The sequence below is a fragment of the Trichosurus vulpecula genome, chromosome 2 (genome assembly GCF_011100635.1).
Source record: "Trichosurus vulpecula isolate mTriVul1 chromosome 2, mTriVul1.pri, whole genome shotgun sequence".
NCBI classification, from domain to species: domain Eukaryota; kingdom Metazoa; phylum Chordata; class Mammalia; order Diprotodontia; family Phalangeridae; genus Trichosurus; species Trichosurus vulpecula.
This window is the reverse complement of record NC_050574.1, coordinates 51,537,947-51,556,019: the sequence shown is the minus strand read 5'-3', so window position 1 is coordinate 51,556,019 and position 18,073 is coordinate 51,537,947. Positions and strand designations below refer to the sequence as shown.

Sequence of the window (18,073 nt, the reverse complement as noted above, 5' to 3'; positions counted from 1 at the left end):
TCCCAGAGTTCTAGTCTTAGCTAAGCCCAATGAGCTCTATTAGCTTGGGAGTGGTGGAGAGTATAGAGATTAGGGGTCTCAGAGGCTGTTTAATCCATCTTTCTCATTTCACAGAGAGGAAACTGAGGCCCAGAGCATGTAAATATTGGCCCAAGGTCACAGAGATAGGAAGTGGTACAGGGATTTGAATCCGTTTCCTCTGATCCCAAATCCATGGCTTTTTCCATGGGCTCAGACTGCCTTCTGCCTTGGCTACTGAATAGTATAGCTGACAGTTAGTTATATGGTACTTTGCATAGATTATCTCATTTACATGCATCCCAAAGATCCTTTGGAGGTAGCCTTATTATCCCGATTTTGCAGATGAGGAAACAGGCTCAAATATGCTAAGTGCCCATAATTACGCATCTATGTGATCCTGGGCCAGTCTTTAAACTTTCTGGGCCTCAGTTTCCTTATCTGTAAAATGAGACAATTGAACTAGATGGCTCCTAAACTCACCTTCCCAGTTCTCCCATTCTCTATGTTCCAAGGCCCCTTCAAAGGGCTCCCTCTAAGGCAAAGACATTCTACTTGTTGCTGTTTTATGTCTTAAGTTCTCTCCTGGTCCCAAGATTCTATAACTTGAAGATGGGAGTTTGAATCTCAATTTTGTCAACAAAGTTTCGTCATCTGTAACATGGGGAAGGGGAAAGAAACTGCCTGTATTAGTGGTGAGATGCTGTTTACAGATGAAGCTCAGAGAAGGGGGAAGTTGTTGACTATAGGGAGACCCAGAACTTAAGTTAGGGGAGCTAGGTGGCACTATAATGCATAGAGTGCCCAACTTGGAGTCAGGAAGACCTGAGTTCAAATCGTGCCTCAGATACTTAGTAGCTGTGTGACTCTGCACAAGACATTTCACCCTGTTTGCCTCAGTTTACTCATCTGTCAAATGAGTTGGAGGAGGAAATGGCAAACCATTCCAGCATCTTTGCCAAGAAAACCCCAAAAGGGCTCATGAAGAGTCAGACATGATGGAAACAACCACGATAAGAATTTAGGTTTCCAGATTTGAGCTCCATACCTACACCTCCCACCCTAGTTCCTCCCTCAGACGTTGTCCTGGGCCACTGGACCCAAATGTCTCTGGAAGAGAAAGTGAGGCTGGTGACCTTGCACAGCCCTCCCTAACTCAGATCCAAGTCAACTGCAAGTTATGTCATCATTCCCTGAAGTTATGGTCCTCTTCCAGAATGAAGGACAAACACAACAACCCTCAGACTGAAGCAGGAGGTGGAAAAACACCTTGCTGATGGTGAGGTAAATGTAAAGAGGAACGTATTTGAGAAAATATGAGGAGAATTAGAAGTCTTTGGCAGTAATTGACAGAATATTGACTATAATACCTGGCTCTTACATAGCTAAGGTTTGCTACGTGCCCCAGACCCCTAAGCATGTGTGAGTGCGCGCGCGCGCGCACACACACAGACACACAGACACATAGACACAGACACTTCCACAGACACGCAGACACACAGACAGACAGACACACACACATTTTACAAATAGGAAAACGATGCTCAGAAAGGTCAATTGAGTTGCCCCTTGGTGATCTGGGATGTGAGCAGCTTCCATTCTTTCCACTACGCCCCAGCTATCTGGATAGCATTCTGAGGTGACAGGTGTTAGCTGGGGCTCAGTAACTGTCTTATCATGGCTCTTCATCTAATAACGAGAATCAGAATAACCCACATTTATGTAGTTCTTACTGCATGACAGGCACTGTTGCCAAGAACTTTACAAATGTTACTATCTCATTTGAGCCTCACGACAACCCAGGTACTGTTTTTATTATCATTTTATAGACGAGGAAACTGAGGCAGACATAGGTGAAGTCACTTGCCCAGGGTCCCACAGCTAAGCAGTGTCTAATGGGAAAACTGAGGCAAATAGGGTTAAGTGCCTTGCCCAGGGTCACACAGCTAGGAAGCATCTGAGGCCGCATTTGAACTCAGGTCTTCCTGACTCCAGATCCAGTACTCTAGCCACTTCACTGCCTAGCTACCTTCATCTCTTTATTGAATTGGATGATATATCGGATGATAGACTTATCTGAGAAGACGCAGCAAAATGCACATTTTAGCTAAGGATCTGCCTGACTTTATAAAATGGGCCCTTCTCCTAGCTCCCCTGGGAGGGAGGCTGTTCCTCATGAGGCAGCTTGTAAAGTGCTTAGCACAGTGACCTATAAGAAATGCTTATTCTCTACCCCCCATAGAGAGTTGGGCCAGTTGAGGCTGAGGATTCTACATTTCCAGGGGAAGTCAGGCTTCCCTTTCAGACCTCTGAACCCTCTTTGTTGGTCCCTTAGAGAGCAGTGAAAGGGGCAGGTCTCCTTTGCCATTTATAAATGGGTTGAAGGAACTGGGGATTTTTTGTCTGTAGAAGAGAAAACTTGGGGTATGAGGTATTTGAAAGGCTCATATGGAAGAGGAATTAGGCTTGTTCTCTTTGACCCCAGAGGGCAGAGCTGGGGACCCTGGGGGAAAGCTGCAAAGAAGTCAATATAGGACTCCCTTAATGGAAAACTTCCTAACACTAGGAGCTGTCCCAGAGTGGAAAGGGCCCTACCAGGAAGTACCAGGAACCAGGAGAGTTCCCCTCCTTGGAGTGCCTCAAGCAGGAGCTGGATGGCCACTCGTTGAGTCAGTTTTAGTGGGCATTCCATAAGGGTGTGATTAGTCTGGATGGCCACTAAGCTCCCCGCCCCATCTCAAAATTCTGTGAAGGAAACATCAGAATGAACCTGACTTGCTCTCATTAGCACCGTCTGAGATATGCAGTCTGAGCTATGTTTCCAGAAGTAGCGATTCCTGCTACTGAGCTTCGTGGACTCTCCCATCCTGGATACTTTGTGAACAGAAGCATCAACTTGTGAAAAGATTGTTTGTCCTATTAATGGCTGGAAGACAGGTGAGAGGTCGGGACTACCAGGACACAATGTTGCATACCTTGCAATAGGCAATTACTTTATCAGACATGTTTGCTTGTCTGCCTGTCATTTAGTTTGTGTCTCTAGGGCTGGAGTCAAGGCTCAGTCTATGGTTAGATCAAAGCCTAAGGTCCCCTCCTTTTCTCCTTCTGTCCTTCCCTCCTTCCTTCCCTCCCTCCCTCTCTCCTTCCTTCCTTCCTTCCTTCCTTCCTTCCTTCCTTCCTTCCTTCCCTCCCTTCCTCTCTTTCTCCTTCCCTTCCTCCCTCCTTCTTTTCCTTCCCTTTCTAAACATAACTCTAATCATCCCCATTTGTGCAGTCTATGTTCCGACCAAACAGCATTCCTTCTCCTGCCTTCCTACCTTTGCATAGGCTGTGCCCCCTGCCCAGAATGCCCTCTCTCCTTACTTTCCTTCACAGCTCAGCTGAAATGTTACCTCTTACAGGAAGCCTTTCCTGATCCCCTCCCCTTACCCTCCTCCATTTGTTATTATTCTCTACCTCATCCAATCATTTATTATTTATTTATCTGTTTATATGCTGACTAGTTTTCCTTTTTTGGGGGGGATGTCTTTGTATCCTATTTTCATGGGATTCAGTTGAATGAATTCATTCAACACATCCTTAGCACCAGGGCCAGAGCTCTTAGTCTGGCCAGGGCTCAATCTGGGGACCACAGACATTGTTTTTCACTGTGTGAAGTCAACTCGCTCTTGTCCAGGGGTTGCAACCATGACTGCAACCTCATTAGCTCTCAGATCTTGTCAGGAAGGAAGCTGTTTGGTGTGTGGTTGATTGTGACTTATTTTCTACCCTTTCCCCACTGGTCTAAAACAGTATTGGGGGGTCTCTTTGACTCTTCCCATCCATGCACGAGCTTACTTCCTCTTCACCAGGACAGACCCTGGATTTAGTCACAGAGTTTCTTGTCAGTAATCTTTTTTTTTAACCACCTGTGTGATCTAGGGCAAGTCAGAACCTCTCCAAGGTCTCCCCTTCCTCATGTATAAAATAATTTTAGAGGTCTCTTGTAGCTCCACATCTGTGACCCAGTCCAAGCCAATCCAATCCAGTCCAGTGCAATCCAATCCAATGAACATTTCTTAAGCATCTATGTGGCAAAGCCTACTCCCATACCCCATTCATCTGAAAAAGAGGCTTCCTAAATTGCAAGCCTGATCACACCATACCTCCACAACCTCCTATGGCTCCCTATTGCCCTAGGATGGAATTGTTATTCAAAGCTCTTCACAACATGGCCCCTCCCTGCCTTTCCAGTCTTCTTACACTTTATTTATCCTCCTCTTTGCAATTTGTTCTCTAGCCTTACTGGCCTACTTACTGCTCTGCACACATGATGCTCATCTCCTACCTCAGGGCATTTGTATTAGCTGTGCCCCATGCTCAGAATATACTTCTTCCTCATCCTGCCTCTTAGAATCTTTGCTTTCCTTCAGGATTCCATTCAAGCACCATGTTCAATATGAGGCCTTTCCTGGTCCTTGGAGTCTTCTGCTACAAGGTTACCTTGTATCTTTTTCTGGGGGTGGGGGGGGTGGGGTGTGGTAAGTAAGTGTTTTGTCTACACTTATCTGTATTTGGAAGTCTGAGTTAGAACATAAGCTCCCAGAGGGCAGGAACTGTTTTGCTTTCATTGCTGCATATGTATCACCCAGTACACCGTACCTAACACATAGTAGGTGCCTAATAAAGTGCTTAGGGATTGATTGACTTCCAATGCCAAGCTGGGGATTTTGTGCTTTTCCTAAAGGCTATTGGGAGCCCCTAAGGGATCTTGAGGAGGCGATGGATCAGAACTGGGCTTTGTGATACATCCTTCTCCCCACCCACTAAAGGTGAGCACAGATGTTCCTGGTGTAGGGTTCCAGACAAGGTGATTGGATTCTAGGCTCTCTCAGGTGGCCGCGTGCCTCCCCTCCCTAAAAGTCTTCAAGTAAACAAAGCTGGGTGGCCACTGTAGGTGTAGGTTATAGACAGGGTTTTTATTTAAATTCCAGTTGGAGTAAATAGCCTCTTACTCTGACATTCTGTGTCTCTGACCTCTTCTGTCTCATCTCTGTTTATAACAGAGATCAGAGACTACATTGCCTAGACTTCTTTCCCCAACTCATCTTAGGTAGCAGGGAGGGACAGTGGATGACCCTGCATTCAGGAAGACTTGAGTTCAAATCCTGCCTCAGATAGCTGGGCAAGTCACTGAACCTCTGTCAGCCTCCATCTTCTCAACTGTAAAATGGGGATAATGACAGTACCTACCTCCCAGGATTGTCGTGAGGAACCAATGAGGTAATGTTTATAAACTGCTTCGTGAGCCTTAGAGCGATATTGAAATGCTAGCTCTTCATTTCTTACTGCACTTCATGCTGGGAATACAAAGACAGATATGGACGTAGTCCCTTACACGTAATTAGGTGGATGCAGTATGTACACAATTACGTGTGATACAGAGAAAATGCTGAGCGCATTGGAGGGTCAAGTCTGCAAGCATTTATTAAATGCTACTGTATGCCAGGTCCTTGAATCACTTTTACCCAATAAGATATAAGCTCCTTGAGGCCAAAAAAGCAAAACCATCTCTACCCTCAAAAAGATGACGTTTTTAAAAAGTTATGGCTATTTTAAATTTTATAACACCTTTATTTCTCAATATTTATCTCCTGACTCTTCTTCCCTGAGAGCCACCCTTATAATAAAGAAGAAAAAAAGGTCATCAGCAAAGCTAACCAACACATCCACAGAATCTAACAGTATGTGCCATGGGTCACACCTCTGCCAGGAAAGGAGGGAGGCGCATGCTCATGAATATGTGTTATATCCTTATATCCTACGGAGTAAATGTGGTCAGAATGGTTAGAGGCGAGGAAGAGGAAGCAATCACTTCTGGCTGGGGCTGAAGGTAGAGGGAGCAGAGGAGCATCATGGAATAGGTGCCACCAGAGCCTTATCGACAGTTCATGTCCTATAGGCCCTCCCAGCTCTGACATCATGTGTTCTAAGGCCCCTCCCAGCTCTGACATCCTGTGTACCAAGGGCCCTCCCGGCTCTGACATTCTGTGTTCTAAGGCCCTCCCAGCTCTGACATTCTGTATTCTAAGAGCCCTCCCAGCTCTGACATCCTGTGTTCTAAGGCCCCACCCAGCTCTGACATCCTGTGTACCAAGGGCCCTCCCAGCTCTGACATTCTGTATTCTAAGAGCCCTCCCAGCTCTGACATCCTGTGTTCTAAGGGTCCTCCCAGCTTTGACATCCTGTGTACCAAGGGCCCTCCCGGCTCTGACATTCTGAGTTCTAAGAGCCCTCCCAGCTCTACCATTCTGTGTCCTAAGGCTCCTTCCAGCTCTGACATCCTCTGCTCTAAGCTCCCTCCTATCTTTGGCATTGTGTCCCCTAAGGTTCCTTCATTCTCTCTCCTTCTACAATTTTTGGTCTTATCTGGCTCCGACATTCTGCACTCTAAGAAGGTGGGGTGGGGGTGGGGGGAGTTAGGACACCAGCTACTTACCTCCCCTCCCTGTTGCCATGGCCAAAGGCAGCCACCAGCAAGTTGGGCACTGTGGGGAGACAGGAGGCTGCAGGGGGCACTCAGGCCTGGCCCAAATTCAATTTCAAAGTTCAATGGGTTGCTCAAGGGCCGCTGAGCTAGCGCCAGTCTGGGCCTTGGTCTTGTCCTTGCTGGCTGAGCAGCTTCCAAGTGGGCCACAGAGCTGGTGGCTGTTGGGAGGAGGGGGAGGGGAGCCTCAGCGCTGCTATGAGGGGGGCGGGGGCACCAAGCGAGTGAAAAATGTCACAGCAAATTACTCTTGACAGAGTTAATATCTGCACCTCATCGCCATAATGACATGTAAATAAACAGTGAGTCTCACTCAGCTGGAGGCTCCTCGGTGAGGACAGATGCTACTAACCACCAGCTGGGGACCTCAAGCTCAGGGTTGCTGGGGGGGCGGAGTTCTTCTTCTCTTTCTCCTTCCTTCTTGGATTCTCTCTCCCCCAGTCTCTGCTCCCCAAATCCCTCCTTCTTTCACTGGGCAAGGGGAACAGAGTTTCTCTGGCCATTGGAAATATGGAAAATGGAGCAAAAGAAGGGGTGGGTAGAGATATGGGCCCGAATCCAGATGTTTGAGTCCCTTGATGCTTCACATTGTGATGTCAAGAAAGAGCCTGGCTGATTCCTGCAGTCCTCCCCCACTTCCCGGTCCCATCCAGATGTGTAGCCTCTAAGAAGAACATCACTGGGTTCCCTCCTTTCCCCTACCTCCTGAGGGGTTTGGGGCATGGGGAATTTCCTCCTGCCTGAGCAATCTGGGGAATATGAATGGACACTGTTATTTGTGGCACCCCTAGCAAACATAGCTGGGGACATGGTGTCCTCCATCCTGAGAGCCATGAAGCCAGCAGCCTGAGGGTGGAGACCTCCCAGTCCTTCTCCCCTTGGGTTCCCTGTTCCACACAGAGGAAATAGGAGCCCAGAAAGGGACAGTGGTTTGTCCCACACCCCACAGTATATCAGGACAGAGGGGCAGGCAGAGCCCTTCGAATCCCTGATGGTCTTCTACACTTCCAACTCTCTCCCTGTAACAATTCTGTACCCAGGCCTGGAGGGAGCCAGGGATCTCTCCCCTCAGTCATCCGACTCCTGCTCCTGGTTTTGTTTTTTACAGATGGAATAACTGAGACACTTTGAGGCTAGAAACCCCAGACTGCCACAAATCTGGCTAAGCTCTAAACCCCAAGGTTCTTGTGTTTAAACCTCTCTTCAATTTACAAGAATCAGAGAAGAGAACCAGGTTGAAATGTAATTGGGAAATACTTAAGAAAATAAATAAAAATACAATAATACAAAAATACAATAAAAATATAAAAATTAAAAAATACTTAAGAAAATCATAGATAACATTACATTTAAAAACTAAGTCAATATGTGACCTGCAGGGATCCTTACTAGGGATTAGTGGCTCAGGTTTTTATTTGAGTTCGACACCACTGCTTTAGAGTGTAAAATGTCAGGGTTGGAAGAAGCATCAGAATAGAAAACACTAGGCCTGGATTGGAACTGAGAACACAGAATGTCAGAGCTGGGAGGGCCCTTAGAGCACAGGATGTCAGGGCTGGGAGGGGCCTTAGAACACAGAATGTCAGGGCTGGGAGGCATCTTAGAATACAGAATATTGGAGCTAGAAGGGAAATTAGAGTAGTGAATTTCAGAGCTGAAGAGAACTGAGAAGCTATTAGAGACAATCCCTTCATTTCACAGATGGGGAAACCAAGGCCCAGAGAAAGCACCCCTCCCCCATGGCAGTTTTGTTTCTGAGCCTCAAATGGATTCTGTACCCATCTCCTTCTAGGCCAACGGGCTCCTCCAGCCCATCCCTATTCTAGTTGCTAAAATCTCTTGAGAGGAGGCGGGACAGGGACCTCCTGGCTAGGGCCTGGTAGAGCCCTGGTTCACCCAGAACAGGGCAGCAAACGTGGCTCCATTCTTTGGGAAACAAACATCTTCTTTAGCACGGCCCCCTCGTCAGACACCTTCTTGTTTAGCTCAACGACTAATCCACTTATCTCGGATAAAGCCGCCAGTGAATCCCCTGTTTGATAAAGGCAGCCACAAAATTAGCAAAAATTTGCCCAGGGCTCCGACACATGGAACAAACAAGGGGATGAGCTGGAAAGGGGGGAGAAGGAGTTCTCTTTTTTTCTGTCCCAGGTCCCCGGGAAAGATGGAAGGAAGATAGCTTCTGTCTCTTTAACTCGCTGGCTTTGGGGAATGTGATTTCCGGGTGGATTAGAGCTCTGTTGGGGGTGGGTGGAAAAGGGGTCCCCATTCTCTCTCTCTCCCGTACCCAGTCTCTTAACCCAACCTGAATTTGGATCCAATCAAGCCATCCACAAAGAGAGAGAGAGGTAGTGGGCTGGCATCCTAACCTAGGGAAGCGGTGGGCATCAGAACCACAGGCAGAGGGAGCTGGACGCCAAACCCCTCCATTTGAAAAGAGGCATCTGAAGTCTCAGATGCGTTTAAGTGACTTGTCCAGGGTCACTCAGCTAGCTGGAGCTGAGAACTGAACCCATATCTTACTGCTACAAGTCTGGGTTCTTGCCACTGCCCCACTGGCTAGCTCTGGTTCTCTGGGCCTCAGTTTTCTTAGCATTAAAAGAAAGGGGTTGAACTTGGTGGTCTTAGAGAGCAGGAATTGTTGTCTTTGTTAATGTTGGAGGTGCTTAATAAGTGCATGTTTTATGGGGTTAAATTTTTGAGGTCTCTTCAACAATCATAATTTGTTATAACCTTGGGCAAATAACTTCTTTCTGGGTGGAAAGCCATGTAACACGACGGGGCTGGAATAAGATGGTCTGTATGGACTCCTTCCAATCTTATACTCCATTTTCTACGTTTCTGACTTTCTGTCTTCTAAGGACCCTCCCAGCTCTGATGTGCTTTCCACTAAGGTTTCTTTCTGCTCTAACATTTTAGGTTCTGTGTGGTCTCTCTCATGTTTGATATTCTCTGTTTTAGATCCCTCCCACTCTGTCATTCCTTGTTCTAAGGCCCTTCCCAGCTCTGACATTCCAAGTTCTAAAGCCCCTCCCAGCTCTGACATTCCTTGTTCTAAGGGCCCACCCAGCTCTGACTTCTGTGTTCTAAGGGCTCTCCCAGCTCTGATATTCTGGGTTCTAAGACCCCTTCAAGCTCTGACATGTTGGGTTCTCTATGGTCCCTCCCAGTGTTGACATTCTCTTTTCTAAGATCCCTTCCAGCTTTGATATTTTGTGGTCTAGCTTCCTTTCTAACTCTGGCATTCTGTGGTCTAGGGCAGGGTTCTCCACACTTTTTTTGCATCATGGCACCCTCTGGCAGATTCTGTTGTGAATCCTGTGGATCCTTTCTCAGAATAGTTTTTAAACAAATAAAGTAAACTATATAAAATTACAGAGGAAATCAATCATATTGAAATAGCAAAATTTTAAAATTCACAGCTTCTCTGTAACCCCTCCACTGACCTCTTAGTGGTCTGTGGAACTTGTAGCATCTCATACAGTTCTAACATTCGATGATGATGATAATGGTAACAGCTAACATTTATATAGGGCTTACTATGTTCTAGGTACCATGCCAGGCACTTTACAATTATCTCATTTGTTCCTTACAACTACCTGGGAGGTAGGTCCTATTACTATCCACATTTTACAGTTGAGGAAACTGAGGCAAACAGAGGTTAAGGGTCACACAGCTAGGCAGTATCTGAGGCTGGATTTGGACTCTGGTTTTCCTGACTCCAGGCCCAGTGCTCTACCCACCAGACCACCCAGCCATTCCTATGTTCTGAGCTCCCCTCCAGATCTAACATTCTCTAACTCTGAATTGACATAAACATATGACAGAACCCTACTTCCATACAACATCCAACCAATATCTACAGCAAATGTCCAACTAATAAGTTGCAGAGATAAAGATATTCCTGGAATTGTGCATGGAGTCTGCAATTGGGAGCCCTAGGTCACTATTTATTATGGGATCAGGGGCAATTTATTTAACTTCTCAGCTCCTCAGTTTGTTCGTCTATAAAATAGGCTAATGAAGGACACACTTCACAGTTTTTGTGGGGACAGTTGGTAAGGGGCTCTAGGAATGAATTGTTAGAGTTGTTGTATTCTTCCGATGTTTCCTGGGCTGCTGTCAAGCTTGCTCCAAACACTTCCAGGCCCTTTGTTGCTATGACCTTCAACCAATGACAGGAAGGTCAACAGGTTTATAAATCTCACCAGGCAGATGAGAAAACAGAAGTCAGGACTGGGAAACTTGGCCAAGGTCAGATGGAACACCTGGGGGGCAGAGACTGGGAAGAGCCCTAAGAATAGTTCCCAAGTGTCTGGAATCCCAGCCTAGCCCCTCCACTCAGGGCTTTCCCAGTCAAGGATGGGGAAGGGAGGGAGAAGTACTTGGGCCTAGGCAAGGAATTAATCACCGGGAAGCACCTGTCAGGTCGGCATCTGGAACTAAATAGAAGCACTTGCTGAAAGACAGGACCTATCACCTCTGGGTCTCTGGGCCCTACCACTCCATCCCCTGTGCCTCATCCCCAGGAGCCAGAACTCCCAGACTGGGGGGTTCTTGGGGCTGGGTCCCAGGCCTCCCCCTTAGGGGGTCCTCCAGGCTAGGGTCCCTTCCAAGGACAGAGGCCTTATGGGCCCCCTCAGCCCTTACAGCTAAGTCCCCTCTCCCTCACCTGGGTTTAGGAGGGAAGAATAAATCCAAAAAGACAAGGGAGGGTATTAGATTGAGGTGAGAGGGAGGGCAGGCTGGGTGCAAAGGCAGCAGGGGACAGTGTGGCCAGAAGGGCAGGAAGAGCCCTGGGCTCTTTAGCCTAGTGTCTCAGAAAGTGGGCCCCCAGCTTCCCACGCAGAACTACATTGACTCCCAGCCCTCATTGGTAATGAAGCTGGTGGGGTGGTGGGATGGGGGGGCGGAGCAGGGCTGGACTCAGAGTCAAGAAGAGCCGAGTTCAAGTTCCCATCTCTCTTATGTATTATCAGCTGGGCAAATCACCTCTGTCTCAGTTTCCCCATCTGTAAAATGGGGATCATAATTGTACCTAGCTCCTAGGATTGTTGTGAGGACTAAATGATCAATATTTGTAAAAGCGCTTAACAAAGTGCCCGGTGTATAATAAATGCTCATTTTTTCTTCCTGTCTGATATATATGTATGTGTGCATGTATATTATATGTGTATGTGTGTATATATGTGCACACATATTTATTTCTTTATCTCCTCCTCTTTGAGGACTAGAACTATCTCTCTCTTTTAAGATTCCCAGTACCAGGCACAGTGCTCAGTCTCTGAATAAAATCATATTGACTGTGTGATCAATTTTAAAAAAAGCTTACATTTATATAGCAATTAAGGTTTAAAACCCTCGCCTTACCAATGTCTCATTTGATTCTGACAGCATCCTATGGAGTCCATACTACATTTAGCATATTTAAATTAAATTAAATTAAGCAGCCACCATGGCTAAAGCAGCTGGCAGGTTCAGTGGATAGAGAGTCAGGAAGATTTATCTTCTTGAGTTCAAATCCGGTCCCAGACACTTGCTAGCTGTGGGACCCTGGGCAACTCACTTAACCCTGTTTGCCTCAGTTTCCTTGTCTGTCAAATGAGCTGGAGAAGGAAATGGCAAACTACTCCAGTGTCTTTGCCAAGGAAATCCCACATGGGGTCAGGAGAGTCTGATATGATTGAAAAGCAACTAAACAACAAAGACATATCTAAAGCAGTATTAAGGGCTGAGGATACAAAGGGGAAAGAGGAGAAAGACAGGAAAAGAAAAGACCTCCACCTTTCAAGACACTTACATTCTCCGTAGAGCGATATCACCCTTAAACAAATCAGTAAATCGAAGATCACTGGAGGAAGGAGGGAATGCTAATAACTGGGGAGATCAGGAAAGGCTTTCTGTGAGAAATGGCACCTGACTGGAGCCTCAAAGGAAGCTAGTGATACTAAGAGGTAGAGGTGAAGAGGCAGTGCATTTTAGGCATGAGGGCATAACCTGTAGCAAAAGCCTGGAGGTGGGAGATGGAACACTGAGTTGGGCGAACACTAAGTGGGCCAATTTGGCAGAAATATTTATTGAAAAATATTGAAGGGAAATAATATGAAATAAAACTAGAAAAGCAGTCAGGAAAAGGATTTTGAAGGATTTAAAATGCCAGACTATCTTTATTGAAAGTGGCTATGTGAGCTACTGAAGACTTTTGAAAAGGAGACTGGTCAGACCTATGCTTTAGGGAGATTATCTTGGCATCTGAACGAAGGACCAGAGAAGGGAACAGACTGGAGGTAGGAAGCTCTTCCAATAGTCCAGGTGAAAGATGAGGAACACCTTGTCCAGAAAGTATCCACATGAGTGGAGAGAAGGGGAAGGAAGTGAGAGGTGCCGTGAAGGGAGGATTGGTAAGTCTTGGCACCTGACTAGCTCTGACGAGCACAAGTAGCTAGATTACTATCTATCATCCATCCATCCATTTATTTATCCATCTATCTATCTCTCTCTCTCTTTATCCATCTATCTGTTTATCCATCTACCTATTTATCTACCTATTATCTAGTCATTCATCTATCCATCTCTCTCTCTCTCCCTCTCTCTCCTCTCTCATTCTCTCTGTGTTTGTTTCTCTCTCCTCTCTGTCTCTGTCTCTCTCCCTCCACCTCCCTTTCCCCTCTCTCTCCTTCCTCCCTCTTCGCTCTCCCTCTCCTCTCTTTCTCTCCCTCATCTCTCTCTCTTCTCTCTCTCTCTCTCTCTCTCTCTCTCTCTCTCTCTCTCTCTCTCTCTCTTTCTCTCTGTGTGTTTGTCTCTGTCTCCTCTCTCTGTCTCTCTCCTCTCTCTCTGTCTGTGTCTTTCTCCCTCCATCTCCCTTTCCCCTTCTCTCTTCTTCCTCCCTTTTCTCTCTCCCTCTCTCTTTCTCTCTCTCTCTCGCTCCTCTTCCTCTCTTCTCTCTTTCTCTATTCTTTCTCTCTCTCTCTCTCTCTCTCTCTCTCTCTCTCTCTCTCTCTCCCCCCTCCCTTCTCTCTTGCCCTTCCTTCCCTTCTTTGTCTCTCTGTCTGTCTGTTTTTCCCTCTCTCTCCCCTGCCCTCTTTCCCTCCCTTCTTTCTCCTCTCTGTCTCTGTCTCTTTTTCTGTCCCTCCTCTCCTTGTCTCTCCCTGCCTCTACGTCTTCTTCTCTTAGACTCCCTCCTTGGCTGCATCAATGTGTCTTTGTCACCTTCCTTTGGTCTCGGGCTCTGTCTGTCCATCTGTCCGCTCTGCCTGCCTGGTGGCATTCAGCTCCGGAGCGTCCCCAGCAGGGCTCACTTCTTGCATCAGCCAGAGGAGCTTAGAAGCTCCATCTCTTCGGATTTAGACTCAAATGTTGATTTTCTGCAGTGGTTAGATAATGTGGCAATCCTGCTCCCTGATCCTCGGCTGTTTATCAGCTCGGCACAGGACAGTTCTGGGTGGGAGAGGCTCCTAACCCGTATCCCTCCTGCTCTTCCGCCTCTTCCTCCTTGCTTCTTTAGGGGAGCATGACTCCCTCACCTAATCTCCTCTCTCCCCACCCAGACAATTCCTCTTCTTGCCCTGCCCCCCAACTCTCCAATACACCCCCACTGTACGTAAACAAAGTTTCCACAAGAGGGCCTCAAACCAGAGAATGTCATTTAGGTCATCCCCCTGCTTCCAAAACTATCCTAGATAATTGGCTCCTCTCCCATTCTTAAAGCCCTCAGGACAGTAACCCAGGCTCTTTTGGTTGCTGGTGCAGGTGCTTAATCATCCCTCTTTCTGGGGGGGGGGGGAGTGGTTCTTCCTTAGATCTGGCCTGAATTCCTCCTAGCATTGTGTGATTCCATTTGTTCTAGCTTGGTCCTCAGGATTTAGGTTCGTACAAATAGGGTAAACTGAGGAGTAGTGTAGACCATGAGTTGGAAAGGCCCTTAGAACATAGAGCATTAGCATCGAAAGAGATCCTAGAACAGGGAATTCTAGATGGTGAAGTGGATAGAGGACCAGGCCTGGAGTCAGGAAGACTCAAATTCAAATCCAGCCTCGGATACTTACTGGCTGTATGGCTTTGGGCCCAGATTCCGCAACTGTAATGTGGGGATAATAATAGCACCGCCCTCCCGGGGCTGTCGTGAGGGTCAAATGAGATCGTATTTGTAAAATACTGGAGGCAGTGCCTGACACACAGTAAAGGCTACAGAAATGTTAACTATTTATTATTATTGTTATTGTAACCATGAGCACCAAAATATAGAATAGAATAAATAGAATAGAATAAAATAGAATATAGAGGGTCTTAGACCATAGGAGGTCAGGGCTGGAAGAGACCTTAGAACATATACCAGAGTTAAGAGGGCCCTTAGAACACAGGATGTCAGAGCTCGGAGGGCCCTTAGAACGCAGGATGTCAGAGCGAGGAGGGCCCTTAGAACACAGGATGTCACAGCTGGGAGGGCCCTTAGAACGCAGGATGTCAGAGCGAGGAGGGCCCTTAGAACACAGGATGTCAGAGCTCGGAGGGCCCTTAGAACACTGAATGTCAGAGCTGGGAGGGCCCTTAGAACACAGGATGGCAGAGCTGGGAGGACCCTTAGAACGCAGGATGTCAGAGCTGGGAGGGCCCTTAGAACACAGGATGTCAGAGCTGGGGGGGCCCTTAGAACATAGGACATCAGAGCTGGGAGGGCCCTTAGAATGCAGGATGTCAGAGCTGGGGGGGGGCCCTTAGAACACAGGATGTCAGAGCTGGGAGGGCCCTTAGAACACAGAATGTCAGAGCTGGGAGGGCCCTTAGAACACTGAATGTCAGAGCTGGGAGGGCCCTTAGAACACTGAATGTCAGAGCTGGGAGGGCCCTTAGAACACAGAATGTCAGAGCTGGGAGGGCCCTTAGAACACAATGTCAGAGCTGGGAGGGCCCTTAAAACACAGGATGTCAGAGTTGGGAGGGCCTTAGAACACTGAATGTCAGAGCTGGGAGGGCCCTTAGAACACAAGATATCAGAGCTAGGAGGGCCCTTAGAACGCAGGATGTCAGAGCGAGGAGGGCCCTTAGAACATACGACGTCAGAGCTGGGAGGGCCCTTAGAACACTGAATGTCAGAGCTGGGAGGGCCCTTAGAACACTGAATGTCAGAGCTAGGAGGGCCCTTAGAACGCAGGATGTCAGAGCTGAGGAGGGTCCCTTAGAACACAGTATGTCAGAGCTGGGAGGGCCTTAGAACACAGGATGTCAGAGCTGGGAGGGCCCTTAGAACACAGTATGTCAGAGCTGGGAGGGGCCTTAGAACACAGTATGTCAGAGCTGGGAGGGCCCTTAGAACACAGGATGTCGGAGCTGGGAGGGCCCTTAGAACACAGAATGTCAGAGCTGGGAGGGCCCTTAGAACACAGGATGTCAGAGCTGGGAGGGCCCTTAGAACACAGGATGTCGGAGCTGGGAGGGCCCTTAGAACACGGAATGTCAGAGTTGGGAGGGCCTTAGAACACTGAATGTCAGAGCTGGGAGGGCCCTTAGAACACAAGATATCAGAGCTAGGAGGGCCCTTAGAACGCAGGATGTCAGAGCGAGGAGGGCCCTTAGAACATGCGACGTCAGAGCTGGGAGGGCCCTTAGAACACTGAATGTCAGAGCTGAGAGGGCCCTTAGAACACAGTATGTCAGAGCTGGGAGGGTCCTTAGAACACAGTATGTCAGAGCTGGGAGGGCCTTAGAACACAGGATGTCAGAGCTGGGAGGGCCCTTAGAACGCAGGATGTCAGAGCTGGGAGGGCCCTTAGAACACAGGATGTCGGAGCTGGGAGGGCCCTTAGAACACAGAATGTCAGAACTGGGAGGGCCTTTAGAACACAGAATGTCAGAGCTGGGAGGGCCCTTAGAACACAATGTCAGAGCTGGGAGGGCCCTTAAAACACAGGATGTCAGAGCTGGGAGGGCCTTAGAACACTGAATGTCAGAGCTGGGAGGGCCCTTAGAACACAAGATATCAGAGCTAGGAGGGCCCTTAGAACGCAGGATGTCAGAGCGAGGAGGGCCCTTAGAACATGCGACGTCAGAGCTGGGAGGGCCCTTAGAACACTGAGTGTCAGAGCTGAGAGGGCCCTTAGAACACAGTATGTCAGAGCTGGGAGGGTCCTTAGAACACAGTATGTCAGAGCTGGGAGGGCCTTAGAACACAGGATGTCAGAGTTGGGAGGGCCCTTAGAGCGCAGGATGTCAGAGCTGGGAGGGCCCTTAGAACACAGGATGTCGGAACTGGGAGGGCCCTTAGAACACAGAATGTCAGAGCTGGGAGGGCCTTTAGAACACAGAATGTTAGAGCTGGGAGGGCCCTTAGAACACAATGTCAGAGCTGGGAGGGCCCTTAAAACACAGGATGTCAGAGCTGGGAGGGCCTTAGAACACAGAATGTCAGAGCTGGGAGGAACATTTTAGACCATGTAGTTCAGCAGTTCTTAGCTTTTTTTGTGTCATGGACCCCTTTGGCAAGTCTGATGAAGTCTATGGACACCATTTTCAGAATAAAGTTGGTTGTTACCTTTACAATAGACAGAGATGTTCATTTTTGGTCACAAATCAGTGAAAACAGAGATATCCTTTTTCATCCAAGTTCACAGACCCCTTGGCAGGTTAAGAACCCTTTATCTAGTCAAGCCCTTCATTTCACCTCTGGAGAAGCCAAAGTCCAAAGTGGTAGAGCTGTGACTCACCCAGGGTCATGTGGTGAGGGTGTCATATATCCTATGATACCCGGATGAACAAACCCTTTGAAAACAAAGCTTAATTTCAACCAAGTGACTCCAGTTTGTGGGCACTGAGGATCGTCCTCAGCTTCTAATCGGTGAACCTGCCTGGCACTATCTAGGCTTGGCTCCCATGGTCTCCATGGATCTTTTCTCCAAGAGTGACCTCACCAGGGCCATTTTTCAACTGTGGGTTGCTGAGCTGTCCTGAGAGAGATGAAAATGCCAACAAGCCCCCCAGAGACCCATCTAACAATGTACAGGCACCCTGGAGGGGATAGAATACCTATCAGGGAGCTGGGGAAAGGGTCCGCTGTTATCTCTGAATGAGACAATATTGTTTTGACAACTAAGCACACCATGTAAACACTTCTTTGTAACCAGAGGCCTACCACAAGCCACTGAACATAGGATTTAAAGATGAAAGAAACTGTACAGTGGCTCACATGTCTCATTTTACAACAGGGGAAACTGAGGCCAATAGAAAAGAAATGACTTGTCAAAGAAGTAGTGGAGCTGGGATTTGAACCCAGGCACTTGCGTTTCAAATCCATTTTCTTTCCCTTACATCACACCTGAGGTCCTTAATTAGCATCCTGACTCCCACAGGCACCCCCTTCTCATCAGGGTTGGCTGTGAGGCTGAAGCCCTTCCCAATGGCCTCCTGGGAGGATCTTTCCATCCGAATGTCAGTTTCTAATCCCCTATATACATGCCTGGGCCAGGTCTTGAGACCTGTATACTCTAGAGGTGGGTAAGTCCAAAATATCCTTGGGAAAATGGGTGAATGAATGAA

The 18,073-nt window shown here is 47.7% G+C and overlaps 1 protein-coding gene across 3 annotated transcripts in view; it reads right to left on the bottom strand.

Annotated features, from left to right (window-relative positions):
• Nucleotides 1-18,073, bottom strand: part of PAX7 (paired box 7) — a 148,154-nt gene that overhangs the window by 22,576 nt on the left and 107,505 nt on the right. The window contains exon 9 of one of the 3 annotated variants that reach the window (XM_036746942.1): nucleotides 5,197-5,212. The exons of the other annotated variants lie outside the window; for them this stretch is intronic. Within the exon in view, the coding sequence (XP_036602837.1) occupies nucleotides 5,197-5,212 (16 nt within the window). The remainder of the gene's footprint in view (nucleotides 1-5,196; nucleotides 5,213-18,073) is intronic. 3 annotated transcript variants of the gene reach the window in all.